Source organism: Silene latifolia, chromosome 1, assembly GCF_048544455.1.
Source record: "Silene latifolia isolate original U9 population chromosome 1, ASM4854445v1, whole genome shotgun sequence".
In the NCBI taxonomy this organism is placed as follows: domain Eukaryota; kingdom Viridiplantae; phylum Streptophyta; class Magnoliopsida; order Caryophyllales; family Caryophyllaceae; genus Silene; species Silene latifolia.
In genome coordinates, this window is record NC_133526.1 from 77,388,954 (window position 1) to 77,412,918 (window position 23,965).

Here is a 23,965-nt window from a genome sequence, read left to right on the forward strand (position 1 = left end):
GGCAGAGAATTAGAAAGGATTTTCCATAGGAAGACTTTCCAATTTCCTTTGACAGGAAGATTCCCGAGATAATTTTTTACAAAAAACCAATTTTTGAGTCATTTAAGCGAGAGCCATCCATGCTACTCGATTTACGATTTCATAAAATCTTTATGAGCTAATGCATAGCCACTTCTTGTTATGTAGTTACCCGTAGAAGTTTCAATTCAATATAAAAATCATCAACCTCTTCTTTAGGTATCGAAATGGGAATGCAGTGTTGTTCAAGCGTATTACATGCAACTCCAAAGTGTGGAATGCATTAACATTTAGGGCCTCTCTAAGATTCCAATTTCCCAACTTTATCCAACTCCTGCCTTACTCGGGTTTTAACTTCATATCCAGACATATAGCACGCTTCTCAAATTGCAAAACAGGGAGACTAGCTACATCCTTCCAAACAAATTTCGTACTATTCCACGTCTTCATGGCCTATCAATAAATACATGTCTGCAGTCTCGGTTGTGCTGTGAATCTAATCATGGTGAACGTACAGACAACCATGAAAGCATTCTTAAAACAATCAAGAAGTAGATTCTAATCAATATGATCGCCACAAAATCTCAATTTTGACACGCCTGATGCACTCCTCCCAGGAGTGCATCGAAATCCCTCATCAATGTTTTTGCATCTCACAGTGTAGTTTACACGCCTACTTCGCATCTTTGTCCAACTGACATAATAGTAACAGACAACAGATTGGAATATTTGAAAATTTGTAATTTGAAATGAGCTGTATAAGACTATAAGTTGATATCCAAATAATTAGATACTGTAACCAAAAAAAAAGGGATATAAGTACAATGCAGACCTTGTGTCAACCTCTCCCCAAATGTCTCCTGCATAAGTCCATCCTCATTCCGCTGTCCGGTGGTATTTGAATTGAAGGTGACTTGAATGCAAAACTCATGTTTAGTATCTGCATTCCTGAGTAACAAAAACTTGTACACTTTTATCATCACATTAATAATAACAGAAGTTATTGACTGAAATACATAATAGAGACCACAAAATCGAAAACATCTTCAGTTTTTACACGATTCTAAAAAGAAGCAGAATGTTTTTACATGATTCTAAACAGAAGCAGAAGCAAATCAAAATTTTCTCAGTCAAGAGAGGAATCAAAATTTTCCGCCAGTCAAGAGGGAAGAGGAGGTTATGACGACTGAACTCATATATTTAGGATAAAATGGCAAACATAACATATATGTAACATATAAAAAAGAGCTAAAACACGAATGAACTAAGAATAATATATGTAAATCATTCGGAATATTCCTACCAAATCCACCTGCACAACAATCATTGGAAGAGAAACAACATTAAAAGTTTTGGTTGTATACACACATCTCATACAAGCTTTTGTATTCCTAGAGTACTAGGCTTTCCCGAAGTTGGGCTTTTGGCCATAGGTTTACGATTGCCAACTCATTGAAAAACAAGTCACTTGAAGGATCCAACACAAGCATAAATTTTAAGACGACACTAAATGCAATCTAGACATAGATTCAACATAGATTCAAGTCATGAAACAGCAACAGCACAAGCTGGTTTTAATTTAGCAAATGTTCAGAACTAATTAATCATCTTGTATTGAGATCGAATTCTGCGTTTTCACGCCACTCCTCTCGTAGTTCTGCATCTCCATTGTCAGCCTCCTCGTCATTCAAGAAATCATCTGACGGTTCTCTATCAGCTCTCTGTGCATTGTTTCCCCATCCATTCATCATCTCGTCTGGGCTAACCACTTGCTCTAGTTCTGTCATTTCAACATTAGTTTGTGATCCTAGTGCACTAGCCCTAATTGGAGCTCGGGCCATCAACTCAGCATGTGCCTGTGACTCAGCCTGGATGGCAGCCATCCTCAACTTTGCTTCGTGAGCTTCCCGGCCAGCCTTCTCTCTTGACTCCATTTCTGCCCTTATTTCCATGATGGCCCTCTTTTCTTCCTGTAAGAGTGCCTGTTCTAGCATCAATCTTTCTTCTGATCGAAATTCCCCCAAGGCCCGCTTTTGAGTTATTATATTAAAAGCCAGTGCCTGTTTCTCAAAAGTTGATGTGAACTCAGCTACCTTAACTGCGATATTGTGATCCCACTGCTGGGAACGAGAAAGCATTTGCCCTGTTGAATCAGAGTCGAGGATTCTGTCATCTTCCTCAGCTTCATAATCAGCCACAACATGGTAGGGTAACAGCCTGTACATTTTATAGGCATCAGGTATTCGACAAAATGAAGCTGAAATTGGTCAATTAAGACAAGCTACAGTGCAACCTATACTGGTAAGAAAAAAAGAATTGGAGAACACGAGAACTTGAAATCCGGGATTAATTATAAATTATAATAACAAAGGTCTTAAGAAAGGTTTCTTAGTAGATTATAACGTGATATTGTTATTTCCCTTCCTTCCATAGTCTCTGAGTATTCCTTGTGCTCTCTTATACTCTACGTTTTCTTTCTTTCGTAAAGTATTCTTATTTACTTACTAAACAAGGAGATATAAAAGACTATCTCTTTACACAAAATTGAGAAATCCCCACTATAACATTTGGGGTAACAAATGGGGACAATCTTGAATCCTTTTCGAATGATATCTTCAGCTTCAAGAGGTAATTCGTGGTCATTTATAGGTCATAGGAAACAATTTGTCATACATTTAGGAACGAAATTTCCATGTTCAATACTGCTAATGACTAATTATTCATTGGTTATATGCATTATGGTGAAAAAAACAAAATGGTTCACTAAATTGCTTTGCTTATTTTAATAGTAAAATAGCAATTATTCGACAATTTTCATTTTGGTTTATGAAGAAACAACTTATCCTCTCGATGCGGCTAACACAAGAGTAAGCCTGTGTAGTGTGTACACCACACCCCCACTGATTCCGCAAGTTGCAGCTCTTGAGGCACCGAAGTTACATTATTATATATTCAGTGTGGCAAGTAAAAAGGAGTGTGAATGATAAAAGGAAGATGATACAAAAAGGGAACAAACCTTTCACAGGCATCTTCAAGAGATGAGAAAGGACGCTTGAAGTCAGGGTGGCAAACGCGCCAAGCATCTTGGTAAGCCATCTGAAGCTCAGCTTGGTTACCAGCCAACGGTGGGCGATTCAGCTTGGATTGCAAATGTTGCTGCTGCGACTGGGGATTAGGGTTAGGACTTGGGTTTGGGTTTGGGTTAGGGTTAGCGTTAGGGTTGGGGTTTTGAGAAAGATTAAGGGGGCGATTGGCACCTAGAGGCCGCAAATGAGCATCGATATTAGATGGGAAACGAGACATGGCACCTTGCTGTTGCTGCTGAAACTGTTGTAAGAGATAAAGCTGCTGCTGCTGTTGCTGCTGTTGTTGGTGATGCTGCATCATTAGTTGCTGCTGGTGTTGCGCTAATGCTTTCGCCTCATCCATTTTCCTAAGCATCACATTTAATCATATCAACTTCAAATCAAAATAATCACTTGATCAATCTTCCGAAAATTGGAAAATTCAACTACTGAACTACATTTTGCCAAAATAAGACCCCTTGTAGGTAACCAAACCAAAAACTCAACAAAGAAAGTTCTCAAATTCTGTAAACTCAAGCAACAGAGAATTAAAGTTATCACCTTTTTCAATGAATTTAAATGAAAAATCACACAAATTTGAAAATTGAAGTCATACATTCTATTCATAGAGAACATAAAGCCTTAATGCCAAAATGATTTGGGAAACATCATTCGAAACCGCTGAGGCATAAGTTCAATATATAAAAACAAAAAAAAAGTAAATAGAAAAAAATACATGTAGATGTAAACGAAACTATAATAAAACCCACAAATTCTCAAATAAAATTAACAGATCAACCGGTAAATTACAAACAATTAACCCAAAATATAATCATTCATCAAATTAAACATTGAATACATGAACTAAAAGGTGATACAATAAATAAATAAAAGAAAACAAAAAGAAAAATTTAAGAGTCGAAAATAATGAAACATGAGAATATGAGAGAAAGGAGAAAAATACCTGAGAACGCGAGAAACAAGGAAAAAAGATGGAGGAGAAATCAAGATAAGAAGAGTTGATATGTAACTGTTTTTTGTGTAGCTGAGAAGAATCGAAGGTGTGACTTGTGTTCTGAACTCTTAAAAAAATTGCAAATCCTACATCATCACATCATATACACTAATAAGGGTAAGATTATTGCTAGGGCTGAGCAAAAAAATCCAAACCGCATTTTTAAACCGAAATCGGAGCGAAACCCGAATAATGGAGACCGAAAAATTTGGGTTTTTTCCGGTGTTGGGCCCGAACCGAATTTTTAAGCACAAATGAGGTGCGGGTGTGGGTCTAAATAAAACCAAACTGGAGACCACTTTTAAAACCGGATTGACTTTTTTCTTAAAAACATAATTTCATCTATGAATTAAACACACCCAAGCCAAGACTTAGGCCCAAAACATCAAAACCCTATTTCTCTCGTTCATCTCCAGCCCTTCAGTCTCTCACCTCCTCTCTATCATCTCTAAAAAAACCAAAAATTCTTTATGAAGTAATTTTAGATGTTGTGACTCTTTAATTGTAGTTTTGAACATCATTTACATGTCTATGACTCTTTGAACTTTAATATGTATGACTTTTTATGAAGTAATTTTAACATTTGACAACCAAGGTCTTGAAATATTCAAAATGGCAGCATGGTTATTGTGCCAATCAGGAGCATTCAACCAAAAACCGGGTTCGAAAACCGGTTCGGGTACCGGTTTTCAGATCCGGTTTGAAAATTCCAGAAAAACCGGTTACCCGGATCAAAAGAGGTGCGGGTGAGGTTTAAGAAATTTAAGGTTTTTTAAAACCGGGGACAGAACCGGTTTGCAAAACCGGGTCGGGTACCCGATTCTGCTCAACCCTAATTATTGCTAGTCTTGAGACAAAACTTTGGTGAGTCTTAAGACAAGACTCACTCAAAACTACCAATAATCTATTATAGTCGTGATAAAATCTTGACAAAGTCTTAAGTTAAGTCTTGGAAATTCAAGACTCAACTTAACACTTTACATGAGTCTTGACTCTTGACCCCACTCTCAAAAAAAGACATCCAATGAAATAAAGCCATGTGTTATATTATTTTTGTTCTTTTTTTCTTAAAGCCCACATTTTCTTAAGTAAGGTGAAAAAGTAGAGTTTGAGATGGGTCTGACTGATAATGTATAAAGTCTGAGGTAAGTCTGAGGTGAGTCTGAACAATAAATAAATAATAAAAGTTAGTGGAAAACTGATGTGGCAGAGTCTTAAAACTTTAGAGAGTCTTACCAATAACCAATAATCTAGATTGAGTAGTTACTCAAATGACATGTGGTGCACTACATTTATATGTTAGATCAATTTTTTATTTTATTTTTAAAAAAATAAAAATAAAAAATGAAGGCAAAGTAGTAATCAATAGACTAAGGCTCTGTTCTTTTGGACTTAAAGTCACTCTCTTTAAGTTAAGTTCAGCAAAATTAAGTTAAGTTCAGAAAAATTCAGCTCCTATAAGATAAGTTAAGTTCAGCAAAATTAAGTTCAGAAAAGTTCAGCAAAATTAAGTTCAGAAAAATTAAGCAAAATTATAAGTTTCATAATATTGACGAGTTTTACAAAAAAGATACGATTTTTGTTCAAATCGATTGTATAAACAACGCGAGAATAATTATTATTCTATATTTTTTTCAAAGAAAAAAAAAACAAATGTATTTATTTCAACCCCGAATTCTTACCTATCCCGTAACCCACCCATTAAAACCACACAAAGGCATCAAAACTCCATAATTTTAATCACACCCCTCACACTTGATAATTTTATACGGATGCACACTCTTGGGATACCTGTTATACAACACATGAGAACGTTCTAGGGACAACAAATTCAGGCATGTTTAATAAGAAGCAGAAAAAAGCTATGTACAAGGTGCGAAATAACATAGTCAAAAACATATGGCGAGGCAATGGATTTGACGGGGTGAGCTCAAATGAAGATGAAGAAAGTGACGAGGATGATGATAATATGGAACTAGATGATTAGAAAAAAAATGGTAATATGTGATTTACTTTTTATTTTTATGTATCAGGTAATGTGTACGAACATATTAATTTATATAAAGGAAGTATTTTATTATCTTTACTTGTGTTTTAAGTTATTATTATTATTATTATTATTATTATTATTATTATTATTATTATTATTATTATTATTATTATTATTATTATTATTATTATTATTATTATTAAATGAAATTAAATCAAGTTAATTTAAGTAAGATTCTTTTAATTCAGAAAAGTTAAACTATTATAAGTTAAGTTCAGCAAAATTAAGTTAAGTTCAGCAAAATTAAGTTAAGTTCAGCAATTTTAAGTCCAAAAGAACAGAGCCTAATTACTCATCTTATTTAAACTTTTATTCATCAAGCATTATTCCACTTAATAATCATAATTTAGTGCTAAACTTTTTATATTTTACCGTTATGAAAAAATTTCATCTATAAAAGAAAATGAATTGATAAAAATTATAGCACATTCCTAGAAAAAGCAAATTAATGAAAAAGTTTGTTTATTTTTACCTAGTTATTTCATTTGATTTATTTTGCAACACTTCTCATGTCTTTACTTTGTGGTGAGTAGGAATCAAATGGACAAGAAATGAAGAGATAGGAGAGAAGTAGAAGAAAAGTGGAGAATTCGACAAGCATTTACATTATATAGTTCGTTTTAGCATTGTCGAATGTTCATGAAGACACTTGATATTGTCGATGATTGAATATAATCATCAGCGAAGGTGGTCAAACTTTGGTGAAGGAATTCTTTGCTTGACTAAATTGTAACTTTAGTTTTTTAATCTCACATTTCTAATAGTGATAAATTGTTTTGCGGATGTTTTTAATATATTCATCATTGTTAATGCGTAGTGAATTTTTTAAGATTGATATTAACAACAAATTACAAATATGACTAAGGCAAGTTTAGTGTAAATATAATATTCTCTATATATTTAATTAAATTGGTTAAAAGGATAATCTATATTTTCCTTGCGGTTTGAGTACTAATGAGATACGATGCATTTGATTTTATTGTTTTATTGTTGCTTTGATGATAAGATGGCAAAAATACATTGTATATACCCATCGATTTTCGGTAATCTGTTTATATTAATTCTCTTAATATAATTACTTACATTTTATCCAAAAAAAAAAAAAAACAGAACACTAATTAGTAGCATATCTTTTTTTACTTTGAATTTCCAATGTGAGAATGAATGTTGTTTTATCTATTTACCCACCTCATTTAAATTATTTTTATTTGATTAAACGTTACAACTGTTAAGTGAAAATGAGTGAAAAATATTTTAAGTTTTAAATATCATCATTATTTCCAAACTAAAAAAAATAAAAATAAATGTATATAAATTATGGTTAATACTACTTATTAATTTTAATTTTTATAATTAGTACGGAGTATCATTGATAAGGCTAAAGTCATATCACCTTAATCAAAATAAATCCTATAATACTACTAACAAATAGCTAGCGGTAAGTAGGGTATCGTACCCACATGAAGGCGGTAGTAATCTAGTTTGTTTATATTTAGATCGTCTTAAAGTAACAATTTTTGGGAGTTTTGATTGTTTGATTTCTAGCAACTAATAAATGTAAATAAATAAGACGAATTCAATAATATAAAAAGGTCTAGGGATTAGGTTCACTAAGTAGTTATTCGGGGGTGAGATTTAACTTATTGATAGAGCAATTTATATTGTTTAAGGTCATAAGATCGATCGATTCTAATATGTCCTTTAGATCTAATTTAACATGCAATCGCTATCATCAAATTAGTTCTATTCAGTTGTCATAGTCTTTACTAGTCTTAACCCGGTCGGTGAAAATCCTAGTTTATGCAATACTAATTAATTAACCTTGCAGAAGCTAATCAACTAGATTCAAACCAAAAAACCGAACAACAACAAAGAGCAATTTAACTATCAATTCATCAATATAATCCCCCTTCTAACAACCTAGATTCCCATTCACCCTAGATAAGAGAATTAGCTACTCATATTAAAGGGAAGAACAACAACAATAGTAATAAGAAACATGATGAACAATAATAAAAGATGAATAAAGATTGAATAATAATTATTGAAGAAAGATTAGAACAATACAGTAAAATAGCTTAGATCCGGAAGTAAGAACAATAATTAAACTAAACTAAGTATTTGAGAGTTTTCTAGGGTAGATTCTACTGTAGCTACGAAAAATAAAGCGTAAATAAAGTAGGGTACGATTTTAGGTGTTTATAATAAAACATAATTGACTTAAGGAAAATTGCGGAAAATAAGGAAATAAGTGGTTCCTCGATCGAGCCCCAATGTACTCGATCGAGTCACCAGCTTCCTCGATCGAGCCCGTCCATAGTTGATCGAGTCATCACTTGTTTCTGCTTTTTGCTTCGTGCTGTCTTTTTAACTTCTCTTCCTTCATTCTTATGGATTCTCGTGCCATGTTTTGTGTATTCCTTCATGCCTACTTCGCGATGCCCATTTCATTCCTTGCTCCTCAAATGCATCATTCCTGCATTAAACATCAAATAACGGAAGTATCAAAGTTCTAATATAAAAGGCATGTAAATGATATAATCTAGCACGAAAACCATATCAAAAGCAATTAAGGGGAGGCATAAATATGTATTATAATTATGACTCATCAATCATCATTTTAATAAAGTTAGACTAACAAAAATATCATTTTGACGTTGAGCAAAAATGATATCGTTTGCTTACAAAAGTAATGAGAATGAGAATAACAAAAAAATAGGTTATAATAAAAAAAAACACTACTAAACAATTATGTGAATACCAAGCTATTACAAAAAGTAGTAAAAAAATTTATGCGAGCAAACATTTATTAATGAAGAGTTACAGAAGTCCCGTGAATTTCACGGGAAACTAATCTAGTTTGTATTATAAATCTTGAAAAAATTGTAAATCCTACATCATCACATTTGTTAAGCTAGTTTTTTTTTTTTTTTTTACAACAATAAACTTTTATAAAATTAAAAGCCTAGTACATAGGATACATTTAAAGTACAAATAAAGGGGCATTAGCAACCCCAAAACAACTTGATACCCAAATCAAACTAGAAACAACACAAGTAGTCGCAACCGAAGAGAAAAGACGAGTTTTCTTGAACGTAGGATGGTATAATGGATGTCAAACTCGATTAAGTGGACATCCTTCCCTGCAAAAAGAAGTCGAAACGTCAACAAAAACAAAAGATCGTTTCTTCGAAGAGGCAAAAGCACAGCCCTTTCGACCTTTAGGGTGGCAACGATCCACAATGCGTCCCTCTTTGCTAAGTGAATGATCCCTTATAGCGGCAAACTTAAACTAGACCGATGAGATCTTAGTAGCAAAGAGAGAGTCCGAATTAAGACATGTCTTCTTCTCAACCTGTAAAATGGCCTCCTCCTGAACCCACTTTCAATCTCTTCGATATCAATTATTTTAGAAAGTTCTCCAGTGTAGGAGAAGAGGTGGGAGCTTCTGTTGTCCCATAAATTTTTTCATGAGGAGTTCCGGTCTGATGGTTTTAGAGATGAGGGTTACGGACCCTCATGAAAGACATAGACCCGGGTGATAGAATCCCGAAATTTTGCCATGTAGTAAATTATCATAATCTTGAGATGATAGATTTAGTGTATTATGAGGCCGGTTCTTGTTGGTGAAGTAGAATTGAGAAGATCTTGAGTTAGTTGAGGAGGATGAATTACAGACCTCTGTATCATTCGAGGTCTCGTTGGCCGTACTGATACTCTCGAAATCCATAGGCACATTTGTATTCCCTGAATACATTGGCACATCGGTCAAACCAATAGACCCATTAGTCGAACAGTCTCTATTACTAACTTCACTATTACTCCCCATAACCATAGAATGATCTCAACCGACGAGGCAACAAAGTCACTAGCATACATTTGTGACGATGCAAAAATGGTAGGTGCAACCATATTCTGCCCCAAATCGCCTTCTTGAATTTGAAGTGAAGAAGCACACTTTTTCCCAACACCGGCCTCATTCGCATTCAAGAGGTCTAGCACAATCTGCTTACTATTTTGATTAATATCCACATTTTTCCTGACCTTCCTCCAGCTCTCGAATAGTGTCCTTGTTATGAGGCTCTAACACACATGCCTCCCCCAAAGCGACTATCGCCTCAGAAAATATATTCAAATTCCTAAGGGCCATGGCTTTACGAAAAATAACCTTAACATTGTTGGGGAAAAAGCATAAACTAGAGAACAAAATTTAGCGCCCTTCAAAAGATTAAAGTTTAATGGAGCAAGTAGCTAGGTTTAAATTTAATGAAACAACAAGAGACACTAATGGGTCCAAATCAAGGTCGCTTTTGTTTATAAGAGATAGACACAATTGACGACATGCCTTATCATAACCATCACCCGCAAGATCAAATTGATGCTGACAGAAAAGGTTATTCCCAAAATCTTTAAGAGTATGAATTTTAGAAAGAAGGAAAGAATCCAATTGAGTAAGAACAATCCGAGATTCAGTTTCATCATCCGCTATCTTTTCATGACCATAAATAAAAGCCAAGTATTCTATAAAAGTGGCACCGGAAGAGGAAGAAACGAATAGAGAAGATGACATAACTTGAAAGACAACCGAAATAAAGAAGGCAACTTTGAAGGAAAGAAACAAAGAGATTAACTTTGAACAAGAGATGGTGCAAAAGGAGCTAATCAGTAACAAAGAAAAAGACTACTACAACCAACCTAACCCTGGTACATACAACCAACCCAAACAAACCACCTCAACTTGACACTTTACTAGGAGAAAAGACCAGCTGTACTAGAGGAGGAATGGTTTTGTGTTAAGCTAATTGTAGATGTTAATTTGTCATAGTTGGTAAAGTTAGATCTGGTAAATGAGTTAATTGAGTTGGCTTCGGGTCGGGTCAAATCGAGTTTGGATCGGGATGGGCTATTTCGGGTTGTCCTCATTTTGGGTGGTTTGTTTTCAAGTTATTTGGGGATAACTGTCAGTTTGCGATAGTAAACATTCGGTTCGAGTTGATTCGGGTTTCAGGTTAGATTAGGGTCCTCTGTTCGGGTGGGGGTCGGGTTCCCGTCGGTTTATTTAGGTCGGGTCAGTTTTCTCATGTCTAGGTAAAGTCATGAGAGTGATACTCATAACCGTGTTTGAACCTCGTCGGCATCAAAATCATCCCAAGTTAATAACTTTACACCAAAAAAAAAAAAAAAAAACTTCTGTTAAGCTAGTTAAAGGTGATAATGTTATGAGTTTGAGTTCGATCTTGTGGGTATTACATTTGTTCTTGTGACTTTCTTTATAACGAAAAAACATACGTATTTCATTAATAGAAGAAAAAAAGGTTTGTTGGTGATAGTTTTATGCTTTTTATGGGTTAAAGGTTAATGCCTCTAAATTTGAGGTGGTGTTTAATGGAGTAATAGAGGAAGTGAGGAATGATATTATCAAGATCTCAGGCTTCAATGAAGGGGCTTTGCCTTTTAAATATCTGGATATTCCAATTCAGGCTGGGGGGCTTACCAGACAGGACTGTAACATCTTGGTGGAAAAGATTGTAGCTAGGATTAGAGGAATTGAGGTGAGGAAATTGGCTTATGCTGGTAGATTAACAATGATAAGTTTAGTGTTGAATACTTTGCATAATTATTGGGCTTCAATTTTTCTAATTCCCAAGATGATTATAGTAGCTGTATGCAGGACTTATCTTTAGGATGGTCGTAAAGAATATCATAGAGCACCATTGTTGACCTGACACGAGGTTTGTTGCAGCAAGAGAGAAGGTGGATTAAGGGTAAAAGATGCAGAGAAGTGGAATATAACAACTATAAGGAAGCTGGTTAACTGACTTTACCTAAAAGCTGATAGACTATGGGTGCAATGTATACGTCATATCTACTTAAATGGTGCTGATTATAGGGTAGCTGGATTCATGTTGCTAAACGATATAATATCAGTTCAGGGTACAAACGTTTACCGGGCATGCATCCCCTTGTGCAATGGTACCGTGATGTTTGGGATAGGTGGTGTATCCCTAAACATTCATTCATGGGTCGGTTGATTAAACAGGAAGCCCTCAGCACTAAGGAGAAGTTGCTTAAACTAAGGCTATGTACAGATAACTCTTGTGGCCGTGTAAGGGAGGGGTTGAGACACATAAGTGACAGATTCCAAGCTCTGATTCCTCCTTTTCCAAAATGCATGAGATTAGGACAGGTTCAGGCTCGATTTCGCTCCTTTTTGGTCCATACCTGCGACTAATCAGGACAAACCAAAGTAGACTATTCAGGGGCATTTGTAGCTAGACGCCACGTAAATAACATAGAAATGCGTGTAAATACAGGAAAAAAACCTTATATAAAATACACACATCAAATCTCCCCAAACCAAACCGTTGCTTGTCCCCAAGCAAACTATGAATGCAACTAAAGACAACTAATGGAACGGGACCAACTCATCAGCTACAAAATGTCCACCCAAGCCAATTTAATGCAACAACTAACAAAGTGGTGATAAGTAAGTGCAAACGAGTTAGATCAATGCTTTAAACTATTGAACCGTCGACCTTGCAAGACTCATATATATCGGACTCTCACGGGTCACTCATCACACAAATTAAGCACAAGGTGAGTTTATTAGTAAGAGAGAGAAAGTAGTAAAGACACTCACCTAACTTGACCTATAAGAACATGCATGCAGCTGTCATGAAACCAATTTCTACCGACCGTACATATGCATTCCAACCAATCCAGGCCGAGATACACGCCGAGGACTTACATATGATGTGAGGTGAGGTTATTGGGTAAGAAGGGGCAAAAACAGATTTGGATAAGTGGAGATAAAGTCAAGCTAGTACAACCATAACCAAATAAGAGAATCATCCCGCTTCGCTACTCAATACAAAATGCAGAACTGTGCCATTATGGCAGAACATCATCACATCAACAAAGGACTCCCCATAGGAAGATAATGATAAGTATGGGAGTATTATTCAACGATCTTTTCCACTTATATTTTCTTTTTCGTTCTTTCTTATCTTTCTTTCTTTCATATTTTTTTTTCAATCTTTTTTTCAATTCATTTTGTTCAGTTCACTTCCTCAATTCATACTAACAACTTCAAATCATTCAAAGCGAGCCAAATAGACAAGGATAACAGCATACCCGCAAAAACCACTGGAACTAGCTTGACAGGGCAGACTAAGTTTTGGATGTAGTTCAGGGGTCAAAAAGGCAGATTTGGCTATTGTGAAGTTTATGGGTAGTAATGAAAAAAAAGGGCGTCATGCACGTGCAAATTGATGTTACATGTCTAATAGAGAGTACTACTCACATCCTATATGAAACTGGTCATGAATGTCACCAGTTTATCAAGATCTAAGTCTTATAATGTATATGTAGCTTGCCAATATAAGAGTCAAATCTATTCGTTCAGATAAGTTTAAACCGAAAACTTGTAGATTATGCATATTACCATGCCAACGAAATGTTAAGAATATGCAAGGCAAGGGTAAAAGACTAATCGTAGCATAAAAGTTCAACGTTCCGACTCAATTTAAGAGCAAAATTAAACGTGAATTTTTTTGAATTTTAAACGATTTTTGAATTAAAAACAACAATGCACGCGGAAATAAATAAACGTGCAAACTGAAATGCAATAAAACAACATGCAGACACAGATATGGATGCATACCTCCCCAAACCAAACCGTACAATGCCCTCATTGTACCAAAAATAGGGAAAGAAATCCAAACGGAAGAGAAAAGGAGAATAGGACTCGGAAAACTTACAATATAGGCGTGAAGTAGGGACCTCCCCAAACCGACCAGCAACATGGGAGGTCGCAAATGGCCCATTAACGTCGCAGCATGCGAGGTATAGTAGATTCACTCGATCGAGAGGCCATAAGTGTTCGATCGAGTATATAGGGCATCAGAAACTCTCGATCGAAGAAAAGGAGCTCTCGATAAAAAATGGGTGTTTTGCAAGCATTCGATCGAGAGAAAGGGTGCTCGATCGAGGAGAAGGAGTAGCAAAAACGTTCGATCGAGTAAACAAAGCTCTCGATCGAATAACTCACGCGAGATTCCTGCAAAACACAACAGAAATGCTACGGGACTAACAAAATAGCGTAAATGTTCAGCCTATTGTTTGTAAAACTAGAGTTTAAGCACACAAAAACAATTCAAAAAGTTTAAACAAAATTACAACAAAAACAGGCCAGGTTGCCTCCCGGGTAGCGCAGGTTTAAGAGGTTTCACACGACCTTTTTTACTTCAATTATCTGGATCATCTGGATTGTCGAAGTAGAGAACTTCAATTCTGCCACCCAAGTCATTTGCCTTGTGGTAGTGCTTCACGTATTGCCCATTGACTTTAAACCGGTTGCCCTCGGAACTTTCTAATTCAACGGACCCAAATTTGGTGACAGCAGTCACTGTATAAGGGCCACTCCACCTGGACTTCAGCTTACCAGGAAACACGCGCGGTCGGGCATTAAACAGCAACACCTTCTGCCCGGCATGAAATTCTCGAGGTATGATCTGTTTATCATGCCATCTCTTCGTTTTCTCTTTATAAATGCGCGAGCTATCATAGGCATTTAGACTAAACTCTTCCAGCTCATCTAGCTGCAATAAACGATTCTGGCTGTGCAGCTTAGAATCATAGTTTAATTCACGAATTGCCCACCAAGCCTTACACTCTAACTCAACAGGTAAATGACAGGACTTCCCATAAGCCAACCTATACGGTGATGCACCAATCGGTGTTTTAAAGGCAGTCCGATAAGCCCACAATGTGTCATCCAGCTTAAGACTCCAATCCTTTCGTGATTTAGAAACTACCTTAGACAAAATCTCTTTTAGTTCCCTATTAGAGACCTCAACCTTCCCACTAGTTTGGGGATGATACCCCGAACCACGACGATGTTGGACATCGACTCTAGACAATATAGAAGTAAGTTTCTTTTCTTTAAAATGCATTCCCCATCACTAATGACGACCCTAGGGACACCAAATCGAGAAAAAATAATCTTTTTAAACATCTTAATCACAGTCTTTGCATCACAATTAGGTGAAGCAATGGCCTCCACCCATTTAGACACATAATCTACGGCTACCAAAATATACCTGTTACCTTTACTAGATGGGAATGGTCCTTGGAAATCAATACCCCAGATATCAAAAACCTCGACCTCTAGAATGTCATTTTGTGGCATCTCATGTCTCTTAGATATATTCCCAGAGCGCTAGCAAGCATCACAAGCTGAAAAAAACACTTTAGCATCAGCAAATAAAGTAGGCCAGTAAAAACCAGATTGAAGTACCTTAGCCACGGTTCGCGACGGACCGTGGTGACCACCATAAGAGGATGAATGACAGCCTTCTAATATTGCCTTGGTCTCCCACTGCGGAATACACCATATGTAGAGACCGTCTGCACACTCCTTAAATAAATAAGGATCATCCCAGAAGTACTGCTTAGCATTGTAAAGAAAACGCTTCTTCTGCTGATAAGAAAGATCGGGTGGCAGCTCGACACTAACAACATAGTTAGCCAAATCTGCATACCATAGATCATGGTTAGTGTTAGACAAAATAGCAAATAAGGAATCATCGGGAAAAAAGTCATTAATGGGTAAACAATCCTCTCCCTCCTGCTGCGATAATCGCGACAGATGATTGACTACTACATTCTCTACACCCTTCTTATATTTGATTTGAAGATCAAATTCCTGGAGAAGAAGAATCTATCTCTTTAGTCATGGTTTAACTTCCTTCTTTGCAAGAAGGTGTCTCAGCGCTGCATGGTCAGTAAAAACAGTAACTTCTGACCCTATCAAATAAGAACAAAATTTCTCCAGCGCATAAACCACAGCTAACAGTTCCTTCTCAGTAGAGGTGTACTTCACTTGAGCCTCATCTAGAGTTCGGCTCGTATAATAGATTGCACTCAAAGCTTTGTCTTTCCGCTGGCCTAACACTGCTCCTAGTGCATAGTCACTAGCATTGGACATAATTTCAAATGGAAACTCCCAGTTAGGAGGCTGGATAATCGATGCTGATATCAAGGCCTGCTTCAATCTGTTAAAAGCAGAAAGACACTCATCAGTAAATGCAAAGGGGGTATCCTTAAGCAACAGATGTGTAAGCGGTTTAGCAATTTTTGAAAAATCCTTAATGAACCGGCGATAAAAGCCGGCATGACCAAGGAAACTCCTCACTCCTTTAACATTAACAGGAGGAGGTAATTGTTGAATCACTTGCACCTTTGCTTTATCAACTTCGATGCCCCTATCAGAAACTAAATGCCCTAAGACAACTCCCTCGTTGACCATAAAGTGGCACTTCTCTCAGTTAAGCACAAGATTAACCTTAATACAGCGCTGCAACACTTTATCAAGGTTAGACAGGCAATTATCAAAGTCACTTCCATAGACGCTAATATCGTCCATAAAGACTTCCATAATAGACTCTATATACTCAGAAAATATCCCTATCATGCACCTTTGAAAGGTGACAGGGGCATTACATAAACCAAAAGGCATTCTACGATAAGCAAAAACACCCTGAGGACAAGTAAAAGTAGTTTTTTCCTGATCATCCGGATGAATAGGGATCTGAAAGAACCCTGAATATCCATCTAAATAACATAAAACTTATGAGAAGCTAACCTTTCTACCATCTGATCAATGAAAGGAAGGGGAAAATGATCTTTCTTTGTGGTGGCATTTAGCTGTCTGTAGTCTATGCACATCCGCCAACCAGTTACTACTTTATTGGGTATTAATTCATTTTTATCATTCTTAACCACAGTAGTCCCTCCTTTCTTAGGAGCTACCTGAACTGGACTCACTCATTTAGAATGACCAACAGAGTAGATATTACCTGCATCGAGCAACTTCATTACCTCAGCCATCACAACATCCTACATCTTCTGATTCAACCAGCGTTGACCCTGTCTGCAAGGTTTGTGATCTTCCTCTAGCTCAATTCTATGCATACAAATATCAGGACTGATGCCCTTAATGTCATCTAATGAATAACCCATTGCCTGCCTGTTTTTCCTAAGAACAGCTAACAAAGAGGTCAGCTGATCATCATCCAATTTAGCACTAACAATGACTAGATATTGCTCTGTATCATCTAAAAATGCATATTTAAGATCAGAAGGAAGAGGCGTACGCTCGGGTACCTTTACCTCCATAGCGCATAGAGTATTTATCATTTGTTCTACTCTCTCTCCTTCAGCGTCGGTGAGTTCACGCTCATCTATAGCAGCTTCAAGCAAATCCAACACAGCGTCGTTGTTCTCTGGGTTATCTGCACACTCATCTAATAACATCAAAGCTTCTAGTGGATCCTTTATTAAGGAATCCGACCAGAACTCATAAATAGACTCGTCGACAATATAAACTGAATAATAAGTATCCTCTATCATTGGGTGAGCAAGTGTACCAGGTAAACTAAAAGTGATTGCATCATACCCCACTGCAAGAGTCAAACGCCCTTGTTTGACATCAATAATAGCCCCAGTTGTACATAAGAATGGTCCTCCTAGTATAATTGGGGTCCGGGTATCCTCAGCTATGTCTAAGACAATGAAGTCCACTGGTATAAAGAACTTGCCAACTTTAACAGGCACGTCCTCTAGGATACCCAAGGGTCGTCACAGATCTATCATCCATCTGTAAGGTGATATTAGTCAATTTAAGGTGACCCATATTAAGTTTCTTGCAGACAGAGTAAGGCATGACACTGGCTCCTAAATCACAAAGAGCCTTATCTATCACTTCATTTCCAATGGTACAGGTAATAGAGAAACTACCCGGGTCTTTCATTTTAGGTGGAGCTTTATTGAGAAGTAAATTACTAGACTCTTCCATAAAAGCAACAATCTCGAATTCACTAAGCTCTCTCTTACACGTCAAAATATCTTTCATAAATTTTGCGTAAGTATGTACCAGGGTAATTAGTTCAGTAAAAGGGATGGTTACCTTCACCTGAAGGTTCTTGACCACGTCCACGAATTTACCGTACTGTCGCTTGACCTTAGCATCGTTCAGACATCCCGGATAAGGAATTCTGGTAACAATAAGCGGACCTGCGAATTTCCCTTTACCTTTGTCAGAACGTGGCATCTCCGCAGCATGGGAAGATGACACAGCAACGGGTTTAAGCTTTGAAATAGGATCTCCGCTAGTATAAACACTCGATCGAGTACTATTTCCACTCGATCAAACATTTTCTTCAGGCAAATTACTCGATCTAGGAACGCATACCTCTCGATAGAGGACATCAGATTTGGCACAGTTCGATCGAAGATATGAGTTACTCGATCGAACGTTTTCTGTGGACAAGTTACTCGATCGAGCACCACAATCTCCTCGATCGAGAATATCGGAATAGGCACCATTCGATCGACCGCTTGGGATATTCAATCGAGTATTTTCGGAGGACAATTCATTCGATCGAGAAGAATAATCATTCGATCGAGTGATTTGGCGATGTTCAGTAGGGACATCTTCGATTAATTCCTCCAAGACAATTTTCGGAATTTCGTCAACATTTATATCGTCATTTTCCAGCATTTTTGGTCCATCATAGGTAAGACCACTTTGGAGATTCATTGCATTGACCGGATCACATTGAGGTGGGTGATTCACTTGGCTTTGCTTGGATGTATGTTGCGCGACTTGGTCTTGCAACTTTTCTATAGAGTTGTCAACCTTGTCCGACTTTCTTTCAAGTTGAAGTGCTAAAGATAGCACCAAGGACTTCAACTCCGCAATTTTTACAATGGTAGAAGATGAATTGACTTGTTGTGGCATCAGATTAGGAAGACTAGAGGTACTTGGCACGGTCAAATCTTCATAAAGTTTGGAGAACGACACTCCTTGCTTGAATTGTTGGTAAGCATGGAATCGTTCTACATTTGCCATGCAAGTAATAGGATCGTGTTCCTCTGTACCGCATCTACCACAAATTATCTCTTGCTCAATTATAGCATGAACCTCCTCATGTGCACCCGAAACTTGTAGAGTCTCCGTATTGTCAAACCTTCCACTAGGACTTTCCACTTCAGCTACTAAAGATTCATTTACTCGTTTACCTCCTCTAGGATTTCCATATTCAGCTACATGAATGGTCATTTCTTCAATAAGACGTCATCTCTTGTCGTCTTCAATATTTTCCTGGAATCTCCCTTTGGCTGCATTGTCCAACACAGCTCTTTGATCATCATACAACCCATTGTAAAATTGGGTGCATAAGAACCATCATTGGAAACCATGATGAGGTACGGAACGAACCAGCTTCTTGAACCTAGTCCAAGCTTCACTCAAATCTTCAGTGGCCAATTGTGTAAAAGTGGTGATTTGGCCTCTCAGCACATTGGTGCGCTGTGGTGGAAAATACCTTCTGTAGAAGGCTAAGGCTAGGGAATTCCAGTCAGTGACACCGGGAGCTTCCCTATCCAAGTCTCTCAACCATTCCCGGGCGTCATCAGTCAAGGAAAAAGGAAAAAGGACTCCCTTGACCCTATCCTGTGTCACCCCAGCAGATAATGGAATGGTAGAGCTATACTCCGTAAACAGCTCTATATGCTTACATGGGTCCTCGCCAGGTACTCCCTTGAAGAGATTTCTCTCAACCAGCTGTATGCAGGATAAATGAATCCCAAAGGTGCCTGCGTCTGTAGTAGGAAGCAGAAAACCTTTAGGCAAAGAATCCACCGTAGGTTCTGAGTGACTGGCGATGTTCGGCATCTTAGCAAGTAGAGTTGATAAAATGGCAGGTATGACTATGTCCTCTTCTAGGACAGATTTCCTGCAACACTATTAAAGTACTAGGAAAAATATGAGATCGGTCTCAAGGAATAAATTCCTTGAGACGAGAGACAAACTTAAAATAAAGCAACAAAATTACGCCACCTCCCCGGCAACGGCGCCAAATTTGATACTGTCGTTTAGTACCAAAAATAAATACCTAACACAACTAACAGAAGCTAGTGGAAGTAGGGTCGATCTCCACAGGGAGATGGGAAAATGTATGCTAAACTAAGTCCGTCTGAGTAACTATTTCTTGGGGGTTTTGATAGTTTGTTCTAATCTACGGAGATTAAAAGAGAAATAAAGTAAAGAGAAATAAAGCAGAAATTTGACGAGTTTACCATGTAGAGAGAAACAGCTAGGACAGTCGGTTCACCATGATTCTCAAGAAGTCTAGTCTAGGGTCTTAGGTCAGTGCAAATTCGGTCTATAGGGTGGTGAAAAGGGCATTCCGGTCCGCTATTCGCCCTAAAACATTACTAACTTAGCTTCCGCCCTCATTAGAATGCTCTAATGTTCACTACAGGTCTTACCCCTTCCAATCTTCCAATCCAGGTCAAGGTGTACCAAAGTTAATCATCTAATTGGGTCGACTCAAGCAGACAATAACAATTAAATGCAGTGATTAACAACATAGATCTAATTCACACTAAAGCCCAGTCACCTATTTTATAATCTCCTTAATATCATGGCTCCCCTATGTCCTAGCAAAGGAGTTTAGCTATGCATAATTATTGAATAAACAACAACAACAACTAAACTGACAAAATTCAACATAATAAATAATCTAAGAAGAGAATAAAAAGAGTAGAGAGATTAAAGGAATAAAAACAATAAAAGTCTGGAGTATTTAAGTAGGCTCCTTGACATTGCATGTTGTAGATACCTCATTTCTGCACCTCCCGCAAGCCACCCGGTGATGATTGGGCCGCATGTTTGGTACGCGGAACGATTTGTGACAGTTTGTAAGTTTATCATCAAGTGATCGCTCAAACACTTATGTTTACCTCTTAATTGTCATCTACGTGCCGTTACGGTCGTTTTGGCAGTAATTATAGTACATTTGGAGTCCGGGTAAAAAAAAAACCATCTTCATTTTCTAAAACCGAGTCAGAATGTTCTGGAATGTTCCGGATATTTCTATTCCATATTTTACAATCTTTTAATCTTTGGCAAATAATTTCCCGTAATATTCACACAAAATATTAAGGAAAACAAGATTAATCCGTCATTCCATAATCAAAACACGAAAATCTTTCTTCCGCAGGAGGAAACCACTTGGGAAAGGACGCAGCAAGTGCTGCGCCTCTTCCAAGGGACGCAGCTCTTGCTGCGCCTCTTCCCAAGTCCTTTTCTGCGTATTTTTCGTATCTTTTCATATCTTTTCGAGATTCACTTCAAAAGTTTCTCCGAAAACCCTAATTTCCTCCGCGTGATTAGTATAAATAGAGACCTTCGGTCTCACATATTTCTCACGCGAGTGTCCGCCCTTCTCTTCTTCCTTTGCATTCTAGACCACGTTCTTACTTTTTGGCGTCTACGTGCTTGAACTTTCGACCACATAAGCTCGGATCTTTCTGAGTACCAGCCTCGTTTTGCATGACCGACCAATTTGACCAACTCCACAATTAATCAACTTTAATCAATCTTATTCGTTTTCCTCTTACGAGGGCACTTTCGTCTACATTCGAGTCGAGCATCACTAAACGTATACTTAGTTCATCTCGTTTCGTCAAACATGTAAGTCTGAGGGTGTATAATCCCTATTTTAATATTGTTCTTTACTATTGTAATCATATTGTAAGGTTTATGTCGAAAGTATTTCTAAAACCGATTTATAAAACCATGCTTTAAATTCTTTTTTACGAATTACCAGAAGATGACCGTCGAGAAAGGACGCAGCAACTGCTGCGCCTCTTCGAAGGGATACAAAGACTGCTTTGCGCCTCTTCGTGAGGCCGCCAGCTTCTCGCTTCCTTTCTTCTTCCTTCGTCTTTTGTCAATTCGTCTCTTTTAGTTCGTTTGTTCTTTGATTCTTTGACATAATAATTTAAGCATAGTAATCTGACATATCATTAATAAATCATTAGTAATTTATTCATCTTTCAATTTCCGACTTAAATCCCAAGTAATTCATATTTGCGGGTTTTCGTCATTAAAATCAATTCGGGTTTTAGAGATTCGATTCATCAGTATTGAGTCTCTGGAATTCGTTGTTGATATATTTGCATCTGTTATTTATCATATCCGTCGTTAATTCATCACTAATAATCTGATTAACCTAAATAATTTAGTTTGTTTAATTTGTTAATAATCCATTACTCTTATAATTAGTAGTTAATTACTCATAATTAGTTTTGTTTCATGTTTATTGTTTTTATGACCCTTAATCACATGTAAATAATCTGTTAATCACTTTCATCCGAGTCAAATAATATAATCAAGCATTAAAATCACCAACGAATATTAACAATTTGCAATTCCGGCTTCACAGCCAGAACTGAGCCAAGGAACGGACGCAGCAAGTGCTGCGCCTCTTCCAAGGGACGCAGCTCTGCTGTGCCTGTTCCTGGTTGATTTCTGTCCCTGAACTCCCGTGTTGCCTTGACCTAGTTTATTAGTTTACGTATTTAATTAACTATTACTCGTATTATCGCCTAATTTGTTTGTTTATTTATTTATTCTTTCTTTTCTAAACCATTCGTTTTAAACATATTTTCGACATAAATCAATTAATCCAATGTAATTATTGTAATTTTCTTCATTGTATTTATTATTGTATTTCTTTTATCATATTGCTTGTATGCTCTCACATGTAATCAACTTAAATTTCTACTTTAACATTAATTGTATGTTAAATTACGTGTTTCACCGACGTAGTCTAATTCTTCACATGTTAGGATCAAAACGTTGGATGTTGCATTACATGCATATAATCAACAATATATCGAGTATAGACAATTTTCCCTAGTCATTAGTAGAGGCCGCTATCGAGGCGGGCGGGATTAGGTGTTCGATCAAAAGAGCTTCCTAATACGTACCCTCACCCCTTACTCCAGATCTCTGTGAACATCCGTGTTCATTGGCATCCACGAGAGTCATTCTAGACATAGAATGCGAAGGGTAACGAGTTCTTGGTGTTCATGTCACTACTTTGTGTCTTGACATGGCACGAGGTATTCGAACGGTTTCCAATTTTCCATAATAAATTGGTGGAGACTCCACAAATGCAAACGCTTGTTTCCCAAGCGCCCCCGTGGGCCCGCGTCCACAGTTTGGCGACTCCGCTGGGGATTAATACACTTACGTGTAGCCAAAAGGGTGAAACTTGAACAAGGTTAGGGAATAGTTTGTACAAGACAATTGTCGGTTTTCATAACTCGGTCTTCCTAGATCGTTTCAGTCGGCCTTCTTAGGCCCAACCCAACCAATTCGACCAATCGTCCCGTCTAAACAGTCCTAATTCTTATTTGGGCCTAAGGATGGATAGCGATTGACGTCATCAATACCATGGTACTTACTCTTGTTTGTATCAAGGACTTTCACTACTTGAGGAAATAGACTAGGAATCGGCCTTACTCTTGTTTGGTACGAGCCTCTCCACAGACTTTGGGTTTGATTGTTCGGTATGGCAACCCACCCTTTAAACCAAAACCCTTTTAAATGCACTCAACATCCCGTTATAATGCTTGTACCATACGTGATCACCATTTCTAAAACAAACCATGACGATTTTTTGTAAAATCAAAATCCTTCTTCAAAATGTAAAATTTTCGAAACTTGGGCCTAACATTAGCGCAAAATCAGTCGAAACTCTGTCCAATTGTCAAGTCAAAATTCGGGCCTCAAAACCCATTTCAAAACCTCACTTCGAGTCCACTCCTACAACTACACTAAAGTTGACTAGGACCGACATTTTTCAAACTTTGTCATTTCCTCAAAACTCACTTGACACAAGTGGCACACTCCCACTTCACGAGTCAAAACATTTCTTTTCGAGTAAGTGTGCTAGAATG

General features: G+C 37.3%; 1 protein-coding gene across 1 annotated transcript; it reads right to left on the reverse strand.

The window, feature by feature from the left end:
- Positions 1-1,342: 1,342 nt before the first annotated feature.
- On the reverse strand, positions 1,343-4,179 carry LOC141606733 (uncharacterized). The gene is made up of 3 exons (XM_074426007.1): positions 4,048-4,179; positions 3,035-3,451; positions 1,343-2,235 (listed from the first exon to the last, which is right to left on the reverse strand). Exons 2-3 carry the CDS (start codon positions 3,445-3,447, stop codon positions 1,623-1,625), a joined length of 1,026 nt encoding a protein of 341 aa, XP_074282108.1. The 5' UTR covers positions 3,448-3,451; positions 4,048-4,179; the 3' UTR covers positions 1,343-1,622.
- Positions 4,180-23,965: the final 19,786 nt, after the last annotated feature.